Raw genomic sequence first — 17292 nt, 5'->3', positions numbered from 1 at the left:
TTCTACCGCTTGTCCCTCTCGGGGTCGCGGGGGGTGCTGGAGCCTATCTCAGCTGCATTCGGGTGGAAGTTGCCGGGTACAAACTGGACAAGTCGCCACCTCATCGCAGGGCCAACACAGATAGACAACATTCACTCTCACATTCACACACTAGGGCCAATTTAGTGTTGCCAATAGGGCTGGGCATTATGACCTTTTATTAATATCTCAATATTTTTAGGCCCTGTCACGATACACAATATATATCTCGATATTTTGCCTTAGCCTTGAATGAACACTTGATGCATATAATCACAGCAGTATGATGATTCTATGTGTCTACATTAAAACATTCTTCTTCATACTGCATTAATATATGCTCATGTTAAACTTTCATGCAGAGAGGGAAATCACAACTAAAAGTGTATTCATTAAACAGTTATTAAGCAGCGGCACAAACATTCATGTCATTTCAAAACAGAAAGTGCAAGATTGTCAGAGACATTTTAAAACAAGCTGTAAGTGCATGATGTCACTAAGATGACATATCAAAACAACACTAAATTAAAGTGTACTTTTTGTAAAGAACGCCACTACAATAGTTTAAAACAAAAAAGTGCACTTTTGTGCATGATGTCACACAAGGTATTTCAATAAGTGTCAAATAAAATTGAGCTGCATAATAGGAAATCAAATAGTGTATGTGCTTCGCTATGTGGTAGGTTCCTGCGGACGTTATCTCCTTCTGTTGTTGACTATTTTTTTCATACGGTGTTGATCTGGAAATGGTTGCCTCGCCATTTTGTTGGTGTGGCACCGAACGGAGATGTTGACACTTTTCAAATGGTGCTACTATTTGTAGCAACACTTTTTCCGCATAAATGTTGACCATATTCCCGCTTGAAGCCAAACCACCGCCAGACGATGGACCCTGTGCTGTTTTTCTTGGGAATTAATTCTTCCTCCATTTGTTACCAGATTCGCACCTTCTCTCTCTCTCTCTTATTACAACTCGCACGGCTCCACTAGCACCACAGCTAACGTTACCATGTCGCTACCTCTCTGCTCCGCGAGGGCGTATGACGTTGCACATGTGACGTATGTAAGAAGGTTCACTTGTTTTTATGTCTCTGTGAAGGAGAGACAGGAAAGAATGATAAAAGCCTGTAGTGTAATGCCCGCTACTAAAAGCAACTGCGTGAGAACGTATAATCGAATATCACGATATAGTCATTTTCTATATCGCACAGAGACAAACCCGCGATATATCGAGTATATCGATACATCGCCCAGCCCTAGTTGCCAATCAACCTATCCCCAGGTGCATGTCTTTATTTTTTATTATTCAACACTTTAATCTCCTGATGAACTTCAGGTCTATCTGTTGATATAAAATGAAAAATATACGTCTGCATTTTCAAATGGAGGAGAATAAAAAAGTCCTCCTTTCTGTCCAATACCACATGGAAGTGGTTGGTTTTTGGCATCTTATTTGTCTAGCTTCCATACTCGTCTTTATACACTTTACAAGAAATACATTGGCGGCAAACTCCGTAACTTGCTAGCTTGTGCACGGCAGCTTCCTGAGACTCTTATTTTGTTAGCATAGGCAGGATGTAGCGCCGCTTTTATTGTGAAGTTAGGAACTGTGCAGTCGGTCTTGAGAGTTTTGACGGCAGGTACGGCGCGAGAGTCTGTTGAAATAAAAATATAAAATGAAAAATATATATTTTTATATTTTATGTAATCATAACACCTTTTGATTTGAATTCATTATTATTTTTTGAGCAATGAGAGTAAAAAAAAATACCATTGGGCCCTACTCATAAAAGTTCTCAGGGCATTCAATCGATTGAAACTGGACTGTTGGGTTTGTCTTCGAAGACGTTTCGCCTCTCATCTGAGTAGGCTTCATCAGTTCGTGCTCATAGACTTAGATTGGTCAGACCTAGTCTAGCGGCTGATGCCAATACCACAGTAGGCTTCATCAGTTCATGCTCATTGGTCAGATCTAATCAGACTAGATCTGCTCATAGACTAGGTCTGCTCAAAGATTTTGATTGGTCAGATCTAGTTTTAGATTTAGATTGGTCAGATTGAATCAGACTAGACCTGCTCATAGACTAGGTCTGCTCAAAGACTTTGATTGGTCAGATCTAGTCTTAGACTTAGATTGGTCAGATTGAATCAGACGAGACCTGCTCATAGACTAGGTCTGCTCAAAGACTTTGATTGGTCAGATCAAGTCTTAGACTTAGATTGGTCAGATTGAATCAGATTAGATCTGCTCATAGACTGTCTGCTCAAAGACTTTGATTGGTCAGATCTAGTCTTAGACTTTGATTGGTCAGATTTAATCAGACTAGATCTGACCAATTGAAGTCTAAGACTAGATCTGACCAATCGAAGTCTATGAGCATGAACTGATGAAGCCTGCTCGGATGGAAGGCGAAAGTCTTCTATGACAAACCAAACAGTCCAGTTGCAATTGATTGAATGCCCTGAGATTACAAGGACCTGGATGAATGAGAACATTCATATACACACTCATAAACGTTCTAAAAATAAGTCATAATTCTATTATTGTTTTATTTTCTTATTTAATTTGTTTGTTTTAAATGGTAAATGGGTTATACCTGTATAGCGCCTTTCTATGTACAAGGTACTCAAAGCGCTTTGACACATTCACACCGCAACCCATCAGGAGCAAGGTTGAAGTGTCCTGCTCAAAGATACAACGGACGTGACTAAGATGGCAAAAGCAGGGGATCAAACCAGGAACCACGTTTATGACCTTTTTGTCAAAGAAAACATTGGTTTTTATATGGCAAACACACAAATTATGCAACATTTAACTGAAAAAATATTTCAAAGTGGAATATTTCATATGAAGTAATTGGAGCCTTTAAGAGGTCAATATTTCATAACATTGATTTTGATTCATTATTTTTTTTTGAAGAAAAAACCCGCCTGCAAGTCAGCTCTGTGTTATGAGTCAACATTGCAACTTGTTCTTGTTACATTTCACCTTTGCTATTTTATTCCACTTGTTTGTTTTTTTAATAGTATGTTTAGAACGTGTCACGGGCCGTTAATTAGCCACACTTTGGACACCTCTGCTTTAGAGACATTGTCACAAGTTTAGAATAAATAGAAAAATGGTAAATGACTTGTCCCATCCTTGCCACTGGAAAGATGTTTTGCTTCATGATGGACATGTTTTTCCACTTTGACAAACACGTGCTTGTCAGTTCCCTAAAGGTGTGTACCAAATTTTGTGGTGATTTGGCAAAATGCTCTCCAGCTACAGTGGATGTTATGTGGAGCACTTTGAGCTCTGTGAGAAATTCAAAGTCAGTAGTGTTGTATTTCTCGGTGAGGGGTAAATGCTTTAACTCATTTTGAACTTAAAGGGGAACATTATCACCAGACCTATGTAAGCGTCAATATATACCTTGATGTTGCAGAAAAAAGACCATATATTTTTTTAACCGATTTCCGAACTCTAAATGGGTGAATTTTGGCGAATTAAATATTCGCTCTCGGAGCGATGACATCACAACGTGACGTCGCATCGGGAAGCAATCCACCATTTTCTCAAACACCGGGTCAAAACAGCTCTGTTATTTTCCGTTTTTTTCGACTGTTTTCAGTATCTTGGAGACATCATGCCTCGTCGGTGTGTTGTCGGAGGGTGTAACAACACAAACAGGGACGGATTCAAGTTGCACCAGTGGCCCAAAGATGCCAAAGTGGCAAGAAATTGGACATTTGTTCCGCACACTTTACCGACGAAAGCTATGCTACGACAGAGATGGCAAGAATGTGTGGATATCCTGCGACACTCAAAGCAGATGCATTTCCAACCATAAAGTCAAAGAAATCTGCCGCCAGACCCCCATTGAATCTGCCGAAGTGTGTGAGCAATTCAGGGACAAAGGACCTCGGTAGCACGGCAAGCAATGGCGGCAGTTTGTTCCCGCAGAGGAGCGAGCTAAACCCCCCTGGATGTCTTGGCTCACACCGTCCCAAGATGATCAAGAGAAGAATATCGGCCCTAGCTTCCCTGGCCTGCTGACATGAGGGTATGTCTGCAGAATATATTAATTGATGAAAATTGGGCTGTCTGCACTCTCAAAGTGCATGTTGTTGCCAAATGTATTTCATATGCTGTAAACCTAGTTCATAGTTGTTAGTTTCCTTTAATGCCAAACAAACACATACCAATCGTTGGTTAGAAGGCGATCGCCGAATTCGTCCTCGCTTTCTCCCGTGTCGCTGGCTGTCGTGTCGTTTTCGTCGGTTTCGCTTGCATACGGTTCAAACCGATATGGCTCAATAGCTTCAGTTTCTTCTTCAATTTGGTTTTCGCTACCTGCCTCCACACTACAACCATCCGTTTCACTACATTCGTAATCTGTTGAATCGCTTAAGCCGCTGAAATCCGAGTCTGAATCCGAGCTAATGTCGCTATAGCTTGCTGTTCTTTCCGCCATGTTTGTTTGTGTTGGCTTCACTATGTGACGTCACAGGAAAATGGACGGGTGTATATAACGATGGTTAAAATCAGGCACTTTGAAGCTTTTTTTAGGGATATTGCGTGATGGGTAACATTTTGAAAAAAACTTCGAAAAATATAATAAGCCACTGGGAACTGATTTTTAATGGTTTTAACAATTCTGAAATTGTGATAATGTTCCTCTTTAACCTATTTGTGTGCAGCGGTTCAGGAGAAGAAATGAAAATATCTGACTTGTGTTGACTGACTTACACTTAACTCTTCCTGCAGCCCGAACAAGTCAGTTTCTCCATCTCCAGTGAACCTGATACCCCTTTTCTTGGCGATCTGTCGTCCGTGGCCATACCGCCCTCTGGAGGCGAGGATGGATCAGAGTTCCCGCTGGGCTTTGAGCCCCTGCGCTCGGAGCAGCTGTCTGAGATGAAGTTGCTCAGTTCGCCCGTGGTCAAGGACCCCTTCTGCTCCCCTCTGCTGGCCCCTGATAGCATGCTGAAAGCTCTCCCGCCTGTTCACCTCGTGGTAAGTTGCAGCTGGAAGATTTCCAGTACACATATGTACACAAATGCTAGAAGTTTATCACCCCTTTGGGTGATTAGTGTTCGCAGTCTGCGCATTAAAGACCTTGAATAACTGGAACGGACTAATGCTATTGCAAACAGCCCACGCCTTCTAATGTATTCAAGTCTGCTAATGTTTTCATCATGCTGTCTGCATATATTTGCTAGAAGATTAGCAATACGTAGGGATTTCCATAAACTGACCATGCAGTTGACCGATGAGTGAAGTGAAGTGAAGTGAAGTGAAGTGAAGTGAATTATATTTATATAGCGCTTTTCTCTAGTGACTCAAAGCGCTTTACATAGTGAAAACCCAATATCTAAGTTACATTTAAACCAGTGTGGGTGGCACTGGGAGCAGGTGGGTAAAGTGTCTTGCCCAAGGACACAACGGCAGTGACTTGGATGGCGGAAGCGGGGATCGAACCTGCAACCCTCAGGTTGATGGCACGGATACTCTACCAACCGAGCTATACCGCCGATGAGGTTTGAATGTAGGGTCTGATTTGGTCAAAATTGTATATGAAACTCTGGTGGTCTTTCAGGGGTGATGGAATTGAGCATAATTATCTATCTTGATATGTGATGCAGATCTCTGCCAGTTTTTAAAATTAAGACCGGCATTTCTGATGGACCCAAGGAACGATATAAAAAAATCTAGGGATGTTCTGATCAATATTTTTGGCTCCTAATCAAATGTGATTTTGAGTCCTGATTCGAGACATGGACAATAGATTTGTAGAACTGGACTTGTTTTAGAGCAAGGAACACATTTTTGTAAATATTACCTTAATACATTTAGAATTGTGTAGTTTTGTTGTAAATCAGATGATATATTAAATGTGGGGTATTGAATGCTACATACATGTTTTTAACAAAATAAAGTGGCTAGTGCACAATAACTAAACAAAAGCAAAAATGACTATTGGCTCCCATTTAAATCATTTGGGTTTTGCCCTCAACCCCTTTCTGTATCCAGAGACTTAGTCTTTGAGTTTGTTAACAATAACAAAGAAACACCTTGAAAGGTTTTTGTTTTAATAAGAACAACAAATATATATATATCGATCTAATCACTTTAGTATGATTTATTTATTGATACTCTACTACAGTGGTCCCCAACCATCGGGCCGCACAAGAAGTTAAAAAATATATATTTATTTTTGCCAGAGCTTGGTCCGCATTGCCGGCAGTAAGTCGGACACGTTTCCAGTGAGGGTTGGACTCCGCCAAGGCTGCCCTTTGTCACCCATTCTGTTCTGAACTTTTATGGACAGAATTTCTAGGCGCAGTCAAGGCGTTGAGGGGATCTGGTTTGGTGGCTGCAGGATTAGGTCTCTGCATTTTGCAGATGATGTGGTCCTGATGGCTTCATCTGGCCAGGATCTTCAGCTCTCACTGGATCGGTTCGCAGCCGTGTGTAAAGCGACTGGGATGAGAATCAGCACCTCCAAGTCCGAGTCCATGGTTCTCGCCCGGAAAAGGGTGGAGTGCCATCTCCGGGTTGGGGAGGAGATCTTGCCCCAAGTGGAGGAGTTCAAGTACCTCGGAGTCTTGTTCACGAGTGAGGGAAGAGTGGATGGTGAGATCGACAGGCGGATCGGTGCGGCGTCTTCAGTAATGCGGACGCTGTATCGATCCGTTGTGGTGAAGAAGGAGCTGAGCCGGAAGGCAAAGCTCTCAATTTACCGGTCGATCTACGTTCCCATCCTCACCTATGGTCATAAGCTTTGGGTTATGACAGAAAGGACAAGATCACGGGTACAAGCGGCCGAAATGAGTTTCCTCCGCCGGGTGGCGGGGCTCTCCCTTAGAGATAGGGTGAGAAGCTCTGCCATCCGGGGGGAACTCAAAGTAAAGCCGCTGCTCCTCCACATCGAGAGGAGCCAGATGAAGTGGTTCGGGCATCTGGTCAGGATGCCACCCGAACGCCTCCCTAGGGAGGTGTTTAGGGCACGTCCGACCGGTAGGAGGCCGCGGGGAAGACCCAGGACACGTTGGGAAGACTATGTCTCCCGGCTGGCCTGGGAACGCCTCGGGGTCCCACAGGAAGAGCTGGACGAAGTGGCTGGGGAGAGGGAAGTCTGGGCTTCCCTGCTTAGGCTGCTGCCCCCGCGACCCGACCTCGGATAAGCGGAAGAAGATGGATGGATGGATGGATGGATATTTATTTTTATTTTTATTAAAACACAATATATACATTATATATCAATACAGTCTGCAGGGATACAGTCCGTAAGCACACATCATTGTATTTCTTTATGACAAAAATAAAAAAATAAAAATACTATAACCCCCTGCCCCCCCACCTCAAGTCCCCCGGTGATTGGCAGAAAGGTAATTTCCCGCCATATGGTGAGGATTAATATCTGTGGATAGACTGCGCGTTGGTTGTAGCTTGCTTTTATATTCGAGCATGGTGTTCTGGCAAGACACGCACCCTCCTGGAATTCACGCACTTATTGCATGTGTGTAACAAAGAATTCGGAAATATAATATGTGGCTCCTTGAGTGTGCATCCCTTTGTAAGAGAGTTTTCACGAGAGTACAATCTTTGGCCATGTAAACACTGGGAGAAAGGTGTGGTAAAGATCGACTGGGCTCAGCAACTCGCTAGACGACCGTCGATCAGTTAAAAAATGCAAATATCTGGCCTCGATCCGATACTATGATCGGGATATCTTTAATGAAAAAAACTGTTAACATTTTCAAGCATTCAAACATACAGTTGTGATATTTTGAAAGCATCATATTTTTTCCATCTTTTTAATAGATGCCACAATTAGTCGCAGGGTGCCTGACCAAATTAGGACAAAGAAACACCTTTTTTTGCATCGGTAAAACACAGGTAGTAAATGTAATGACCTATGTTTGCAGATGCTATGGTTTAAACATTAGACTTTTAAAAAAAGTACCTCTGAGCCCATTTAAAAAATATTTCCAGTCAAAAGAGCAGCGACTGCGGACATTAACAGTCTCTAGGATGTACGTATTAACGTCGTAACGCATTTTTTAAATGATGTGTCTGCACAATCCGCTTAATAGTTTTGGGGTCCATGTTTCCAGAAAGCTAAGGACCAGTGGGCCAGACTTCTCTCTTCAATATTACTTACATTTTGTATATTCCAGAGAGCCAGCAGTAGACATTTGATATTGTCTATTTATTTTGTCTGAGTTGCGATCTTCAGAAAAAAAATAGCCCTATACTTTAGGGTGCACAACAAAATAGATTTACATGCGAATCGCGGTTCTTCTTTATCTCGATTAATAATTTTCAAAAATCAATTTGAAAAATAAATACTTTATATACATATTTAAAATATATTTATTTATTTTTTATAGGAATTCCGAATCAATTTTTGAAAAGATGTTTTCAGGCCATCACCATGAAACCAGGAGTGGCTTTTTCTATCTTGCAACCTGTTTTGAAACAGTGTCAGTATAATTATTATACCAAAAAATACATTGTGACAATCGTGTTGAATCGAGAACAGATTCTGAATCTAATTATCACCCCATGAATCGGAATCAAAGGTGCCCAAAGATTTACACCCCTACTCAGAGCTGGCCTAACCTGACTCTCGCCAGATCCTTGTAGTTCACTGAGCTGTGTGGAGCTCAGCGAACTACAAGGATCTGGCGAGGGTCAGGTTAAGTTGGCCAAAGACGTAAGCGAAGTAAGCGGCTGCTTAGGGCCCCGCGGCCACTAGGGGGCCCCAAAGAGTACATGTTTATTTCCATTGTTTAAAGATGGATGGATGGAATTCCAGTTAATGGACTTCCACACAACAGCCTGCCAGTTGTCTACAGTGCGACGCACGACACATCAGATGTTTAACAAGAATGGCTGTGTGTTTTTGACTAAATCAATTCTGTTGCAAACTTGATATTGGACAGATTTTACCGGCCTCATGCGGAGATCGATAAAAATGTCCTAGTTACCGACCTCAAGCTTATTTTCTCGTGGTTGGAGCACAGCATCAATATATATGACCCAATGCAACAACTTTCCCCACTCCTGGTGTAAATTAACTATAACCAGCACATAAAGTCAACACACGGTCGCACATAACACACATCCCGCTCATTTGTGTGCATTATAAGACACGTGTATATATCATTTAAAATTACACAAATGATTATAGGGCATGAAGTGTAATATATGCAAAACTCTCTCTACACTTCCCCATGTTTGCCGCAGTTTAGCTGCTCTATATTTGTGATTGATTACAAAACTTTTGGGAAGTTGTCAGGAAAGTAAACAAGGTAGGAATGGGACTTTCACATCCTCTTAATATTTAATGTTTTATTGTTTATACTTCATCTGGCATTGTATTCACAGTGTGGGGGGGGTTGTTGAGGTTAAAGTAGTTAAAGTTAAGTTAAAGTCCCAATGATTGTCACACACACTAGGTGTGGTGAAATTTGTTCTCTGCATTTGACCCATCACCCTTGTTCACCCCCTGGGAGGTGAGGGGAGCAGTGGGCAGCAGCGGTGCCGTGCCCGGGAATCATTTTTGGTGATTTAACCCCCAATTCCAACCCTTGATGCTGAGTGCCAAGCAGGGAGGTAATGGGTCCCATTTTTATAGTCTTTGGTATGACTCGGCCGGGGTTTGAACTCACAACCTCCCGATCTCAGGGCGGACACTCTAACCACTAGGCCACTGAGTAGGTAGTTGACGTACTGTGTTGTTGTTCAGTCTGCTATGGTTTGCTTTAATCAATGCAAACTGAAGTGTTATTTTGGTACAAAAGATTGTCACAATCAACGCTTGCTGTGTGGCGAAAAAAGCGTTGTGTGTCCCTCCCGATTTTTCCAGGAGACTCCGGAATTTCAGTGCCCCTCCCGAAAATCTCCCGGGGCAACCATTCTCCCGATTTTCACCCGGACAATAATATTGAGGGCGTGCCGTGATGGCACTGCCTTTAGCGTCCTCTACAACCTGTCGTCGCGTCCGCTTTTTCTCCATACAAACAGCGTGCCAGCCCAGTCACATGTTGTATGCAGCCTCTACAGACACACATGAGTGAATGCAAGACATACTTGATCAACAGCCATACAGGTCACACTGAGGGTGGCTGTATATACAACTTTAACACTGTTACAAATATGCGCCACACTGTGAACCCACACCAAACAAGAATGACAAACACATTTTGGGAGAGCATCCGCGCACCGTAACACAACATAAACACAACAGAACAAATACCCAGAATCCCTTGCAGCCCTAACTCTTCCGCGCTACAATATACAGCCCCCGCTACCACCAAACCCCGCCCACCTCAACCCCGCCTCCCCACACCTCAAGCCTCCTCACTTACCCAATGGGGACATCGCTCTGTTTACACAGTCACCTTTAGGGGACCTCTGACGGTATGGGGACAAAAAAACAGGTCCCTTAAAGGGAAACCTTTTTAAATGATAGTCAGATCCATTCTGAAGATGCCTAAGTGAATAGTGAAACATTTGTTATCCTGGCATTAATAGTACTGTGATTCTGTATGGTTTCCATCCTTAGTTAAAAGTAATATATTTTTCCAAAAACAAAATCTGGTCTAGTGTTCCTTAGGATGACATTTTCATACAGCGTGATTATAAAACATTATTACCTTAAAGTATGACTCACATTCAGAATTTTCCATAGTTGGAGTTGCAGACAACTTCATTACTGCTAAATAGCAGTTTTCAGTAATGTCACAGAAGATGCAGGATTTGCTTGAACATTTAAGTGGTGAAATTTCCTATAAGAGGACATCTGTAGTGCTGTATTCTGACCATCATGTCATATTTCATTTGAACTTTTTTTTTTTTTTTTAAATGGTCCTCAGCAGTCACGTACAAATTTGTGTGAATTATGCAAAATTATTAAAATTTGGTCCCCATGAACCATATTAACTCTTTTCCCCAGGGTCCCCAGTAAGAATAATCAGCACATGACTTCATCAATCCAGAGATTTAAAGACGTGTATGAACTAACTGGGCAGTGGCCATCAAAATGGCCACTGCCTCCACTACCTGTAGAAAAGGTGGTCCCCACAAGTGATGATCAAAAACTTGGTCCCCATTCCAAATGATAACCAGTGTGTGTGTGTGTGTGTGTGTGTGTGTGTGTGTGTGTGTGTGTGTGTCCACATAACAGCCTATTGGTGATTACCTGTATTCTTTTATGTTTGGCAAACCTCCCTCTTCAATTTTGTCTGAAATGAATACGCAGACTTCAAGCATTGCCATCGCAGAACATTCTGTAACATTCAAAAAAAGTAATATGTAATGTTTTGCAAATCGAAAAAATGCTTGCCGTTTGCACCAATATGGAACCAAAAAGCGACCCAAATGCCCTCTTGGCCAGGTCTTCCTTGGAAAAGAGATCTTTGATCTCAATGGGATTTTACCTGGTTAAATAAAGGCTAAATAAAAAACATAAAATAGGTAACGATATTTTCCCTAAGAGGCTAACGTAATCACAACTTTCTGGGAACCAAAATTGTTAGCTGGGTTATTTGTAAAAACATCTGTGTAAATGTGATCACATATCACTCTGAGACAACACACAAAGAATGAATAAATAATATTAAAAAAACAACTGAAGTTAGTGTAGTGATTTCGATATCATATGTATTTACTTTACACACCTAAACCATTTGTGTTACCTTGTTTCTGGTAAAAAAAAAAAAAAGCTAGTCAAAGATCATATATTATATCATGACAACACTTTAAAGTTTTTAGGAATCTGATATAAAAATTTCAATCTCTTCCAAGTTTTTTTCATTGAACATGCGGGCTCCCATTTAAATAGCCTTAATTTAAAATTATCTTATACTATGTGAAGACAGATTTGCAAGATTCCCAAAATATAACACGGAACGACACAGGAGGTCCTTCATACTGTATAATGCATATGTTCCTTCTTGACTGAACTTAAATGTAGAATATATGTATAATATATTTATATCAGGGGTCCCCAAACTTTTTGACTCGGGGGCTGCATTGGGTTAAAACAATTTGGCCGGGGGCCTGTGTGTGTGTGTGTGTGTGTGTGTGTGTGTGTGTGTGTGTGTGTGTGTGTGTGTGTACATATATATGTATATGTATACACATGTATGTACAGTATATATATATATATATATATATATATATATATATATATATATATATATAGCGCGCACTTCCCGCGTGCGCGATGATGTCACGTTATCGATGAGAAAATGCATTTTTAGACAATATGATTTGCCTGAGCAGCTAGGAGACACCGTGAGTAGCAAGCAGTACAAAGTGGATAAGAAATGACAGAATTTTTTAAATTTATTTATTTATTTTTTTTAAAATTTATTTTAAATACTTGGGACTTCCCGCTGGCCTGATTTTGGATGCTGGCGGGCCGTAGTTTAGGGACCCCTGATTTATATTATTCACATGTGAATAATAATGCTGTATCGTATTGTCTATTGTGAGCGAACTGTGGTACTGAATTTCCCCCAGGGATCAATAAAGTACTTTCTATTCTATTCTATTCTAAATGTGCCATTTGAAAAAAATACTCCTCGTGTAAATTGTCCCACATTAAATGGTAACATCTTTGGTAGAATAAGTGCTTATCAGAAGAAAACTTTGTATAATAATATCCAAAACTGCAAACAACGGGTTGTGCATAAACTGTCCATCAAAGGAGCCTACAAGATAGTGTTTGTCCTTTTTAAAATGGCTCCTGTGAGTCAGTGAGAAGGTAAATATGGCTCGGACAAAAGAGAGATGGCCACTCGTTTCCTTTTTTTCCATCCCTTCATTAAGATGCTTGACACGACTGCAGGGAATCTGAATGTGCTTTTCATCGCCCCCACCCCTCTCAGGCTTGTGCTCTGGACCCCATGCTGGATGACTCCGTCATGTTTGCCAAGCGCCTGAGGAACATCGGGAAGCCCGTCACGCTGTGCGTGGTGGACGACCTCCCCCACGGCTTCCTCAGCCTATCGCAACTCTCCAAGGAGACCAGGGAGGCCAGCAATGTGTGCGCCGAGCGAATCCGCGCCGTCTTCACTCAAGAGGAGACTCCCCCGGAGCCGCGCAAGCACCGCAAGCTGGAACGGACCGACAGGGGCGTGCTGGCCCCCTCCGAGGGCGCGGCCACCCTCTTTGACAGAGGTGAGCTGGACGAAGGGCTGGGGGCTAAAACCACTGAAGGTTTTATAACTGTTGCTCAAAGCAGCGCTGACATTGGGGGTGTGGAGGCTTAGATCGACTAAAAGACTCCAGTTCATACCAGCAGCAAAAAGCCCCTTTAATACTGCCTGGAAAGGTCACACTTTATTTTTACCTGTTGCTAGTTTATATAAATGGCAATGACACTTAATGAGGTCACTTTCTGGCATCTTGAGGTAGTATCAGAGCCGTAACAGAGGCGGGACGCTACCTGTGTATAAAGGTATTCCGCAATCCTGGGACCTTTTGTGTTGAAAGCAATTGTATTCACGTGATTATGTTGCTGTGTGACAGCACCATGTCCTGCTTTGCAGATACATTCTACTGTTATGACTAGGGATGATGTTCCAAACCAGTTCTCCCGATTGTTCGATAAGAAAAGAACCGATTCCATGGATTCCAATCCCTTTTTGAGAACCGGTTCCCGTTATCGAAGCCACTATACCGTATTTTCGCGACCATAGGGCGCACCGTATTAAAATGCGCCGTGTCAGTTACGGGTGCTATTTCTGTATTTAACGCATAAATAAGGCGCAGCGTATTTTTGGGCGCAGGCATGGATAAATATCTTAAAACATAAGCTAGCATGCATGGACACTGTTTTAAAAAGGCAGCAGGAGCAAAGCTGAGTTCGGTTGTACTTTATTAAAGTATTTATCAATGTACTATTATTTTTTTTTTAATCAAACCTCATCCACAAACCCATCAAAGTTCTCATCTTCTGTGTCCGAAATGAACAGCTGGGCAAGTTCTCCATCAAACACGCCAGATTCCGTCTCCTCATTTTCAAAGTCAGTCTCGTTGTCCATTAGCATAGCAAGCTAGCACAACAGTACCGTATTTTTCGGAGTATAAGTCGCACCGGCCGAAAATGCATAATAAAAAAGGAAAAGTATAAGTCGCATTTTTTGGGGAAATTTATTTGATAAAACCCAATCATAATTTTCAAAAATCATTTTGAAAAATAAATACTTTATATACATATTTAAAATATATTAATTTATTTAATTTTTTATAGGAATTCAGAATAAATTTTTGAAAATACGTTTTCAGGCCATCACCTTGCAATAAGAAGGAAAAAAACATATATAAGTCGCACTGGAGTATAAGTCGCATTTTTGGGGGAAATGTATTTGATAAAAGCCAACACCAAGAATGGACATTTGAAAGGCAATTTCAAATAAATCAAGAATAGTGAACAACAGGCTGAATAAGTGTACGTTATATGAGGCATAAATAAGCAACTGGTATGTTAACGTAACATATTATGGTAAGAGTCATTCAAATAACTATAACATATAGAACATGCTATACAATCTGTCACTCCTAATCGCTAAATCCCATGAAATCTTATACGTCTAGTCTCTTACGTGAATGAGATCAATAATATTGTTTGATATTTTACGGTAATGTGATAATAATTTCACACATAAGTCGCTCCTGAGTATAAGTCGCACCCCTGGCCAAAAAAACTGCGAAAAATACGGTAAACGCTGACTTCTCTTGCCCTGTTGTGCGTATGGATTGGCTACCGTGCTGGTCCCCTTCTTCTCCAGTGTGCTTCACCGGGATGTCCAAAGTGAGCGGCACCTCGTCCATGTGATTTTTTTTATTTACAACGCACATAGCAGCACTTTATGCTCACTGGGGTCGTGCCTTTAGCGTCCTCTCTCACCTGAAACCTTCACCCTATAACGACCGCATCACGTCCTCAGTCACGTCCGCTTTTCCTCCATATAAACAGCGTATAACATCTATGGCTTTTGGAACTCAGTGCACACACAACAACTTATCTGGATTCGGTAAGGAATCGTTTCGATAAGAGGATTCGATAATGGGCTCGAACTCGATCATTTCTTAACGAACATCATCCCTAGTTACGGCTCTGATGCGACAATTTTAGGCAAAACTTATGCAAGCAAAGGCCTATACCAGGAGAAAGCAATAGACAAAGACCAGGATTTCCTCCTCTGCTTCAAAACGATGACGGCGTTCCTGTCAGAACACCATCTGGTGCATGAATATGGTGATTGACTAGTTTAAGGGAGGTATTTAAGAAGTGGGGGTCTATTTAACGCAGATCGGCGCGCTCGCCCACGCGGGGCAATCCTCGACGTGTGATTCATCAGTCACTTAGGCCGCTAATTAGATAACACTCCTCTGCGGAATCGTTGCAATCTGAATGGGCTCTTGTCCTGCAGAGAGTCTCTCCTAGTCGCTCTTGATAACCGTGCGTTGTGCTCGCTCCATTACGCCGATGCAGCTCACTTTGTTGACGCTAACTCTGTTGACTTGTGCCCAAATTGGATTACCTCGAAAAGAAAAAGTGCAACAGGCAGACGGGCTGTACTGAATGTGTATTTGCTGGTAATCATTTGCTGTATTTCCTCTGTGTTTGTTTACTAGTTCATTTGAATATGCTCAGACCTTGTTAAGGAACAGCTGCTCTGCAGGTATATTAGTGTATTTTTATGAGTACTGAAGAGGAGGAGGATTGATCATTAGTGAGATTAGTTCATGGAACATTTACCCACACCGGTTATTATGGATGCAAGTAATGCATTTTGGACCTTTGAAGTATTCCAGTGTCAGCTGGAGGACGCTAAGTAGTTTATTTTCACACTTTCCTTGACCGCACAATCCCTGGCTGCTCCTCATGGCTGCTTCATGTCAACACCACCATTTTAGTGTTTGACGAGCTGCTCGCACAAATTGAGCTGTGTGAGAAAAGTTGATGCTTGAGGACCCCTGACCAAGAAACAAGTTTGTACTGCTTCCCTCTCTACAGTCATCCTCCTCTAATAATGTGAGGGCACCCCATTTGAGAGTGTTTCGCAACAGAAACACAATATTTCTACTTCCTCTCTCTGCTTCCCGCGACTGCCGACAATGGCGGCGATTGGCCGCACGCCACAGGGGTGGCCGTCTTTCAGGTTCCAGAGATGGAGAGGGGAAAGGATTTAGCTGAAGTGATACAGAGAAGCAGCAGAAGACCGACTATAGCGGATTAGACGGCGCTCGCTCGTGTCAGCCTGGAGTATTTTCCTCAACATTTTCCTGTCGGCTTGATGAAGAAAGGCGGCGCCATTAAAGAGAAAGACAGTTTTTTTTTTTTTCAGCTGGTCCTCAAGTTTGCCTTCTCTGCACTTTTGCTTTCGGGCTTTAGACTTTAGGGCTTGTACAATTTGTCGACTACCACGTCGAACGCACAGAGGCTCTGCTGGCACTTTAATCCTCACCTGAGATGCTTGCTTATATCGTTTTTCATTTGAGCTGGGCCTTCACTGTCAATTTAGTATGATTCTGACTTACTTTTACTCAAAAACTAGATTTAGACTTTAGGGCTTGTACAATTTGTCGATTACCACATCGATCGCACAGAGGCTGTGCTGGCACTTTAATCCTCACCTAAGATGCTTGCTTATATCGTTTTTGATTTAAGCTGGGCCTTCACTGTCAAATTACTCTGATTCTGACTTACTTTTACTCAAAAACTAGATTTCTCGTCGCGTTAGGCATCGTTTGTGAAAACAGTGCGATTGTCAACTTCTGAACTGCCGTAATTGGTCAATTTTAGATAACTTAAATAATATTTTAAGGTGAAACTAAAACTAAATTAATAGGAAAACCAATTATTTTTGCCAAAGATTTTTACTTTTAAGTATTTGAAAAGTGCCACATGGACACAAATATCAATCAATCAATGTTTATTTATATAGCCCTAAATCACAAGTGTCTCAAAGGGCTACACAAGCCACAACGACATCCTCGGCTCAGATCCCACATCAGGGCAAGGAAAGACTCAACCCAATGGGACAATGAGAAACCTTGGAGGGGACCACAGATGTGGGGACCGCCCCTCCTGGGCGACCGGTGCAATGGATGTCGAGTTGATCTAGCATTATATTGTGAGAGTCCAGTCCATAGTGGATCTAGCATAATAGTGTGAGAGTCCAGTCCATAGTGGATCTAACATAATAGTGTGAGAGTCCAGTCTATAGTGGGGCCAGCAGGAGACCATCCCGAGCGGAGACAGG

At 41.9% G+C, this 17292-nt stretch overlaps 1 protein-coding gene across 4 annotated transcripts in view; it reads left to right on the top strand.

Annotated features, from left to right (window-relative positions):
* The window catches only part of lipeb (lipase, hormone-sensitive b), a 72637-nt gene extending 56015 nt beyond the window's left edge, over nt 1–16622 (top strand). For 3 of the 4 annotated variants that reach the window (XM_061947170.1, XM_061947195.1, XM_061947188.1), the window contains exons 12-13: nt 4769–5017; nt 12907–13514. In XM_061947170.1, coding sequence (XP_061803154.1) covers nt 4769–5017; nt 12907–13290 — 633 coding nt within the window. In that variant the 3' untranslated portion in view covers nt 13291–13514. Of the gene's footprint in view, nt 1–4768; nt 5018–12906; nt 13515–16043 lie in introns of those variants that run through there. The other variant, XM_061947179.1, reaches the window with a different exon arrangement.
* Nucleotides 16623–17292: the final 670 nt, after the last annotated feature.

The sequence above is a fragment of the Nerophis lumbriciformis genome, linkage group LG04 (genome assembly GCF_033978685.3).
Source record: "Nerophis lumbriciformis linkage group LG04, RoL_Nlum_v2.1, whole genome shotgun sequence".
Taxonomy (NCBI): domain Eukaryota; kingdom Metazoa; phylum Chordata; class Actinopteri; order Syngnathiformes; family Syngnathidae; genus Nerophis; species Nerophis lumbriciformis.
The sequence above is the reverse complement of the archived record's forward strand: the minus strand, read 5'-3'. Positions and strand labels throughout refer to the sequence as shown.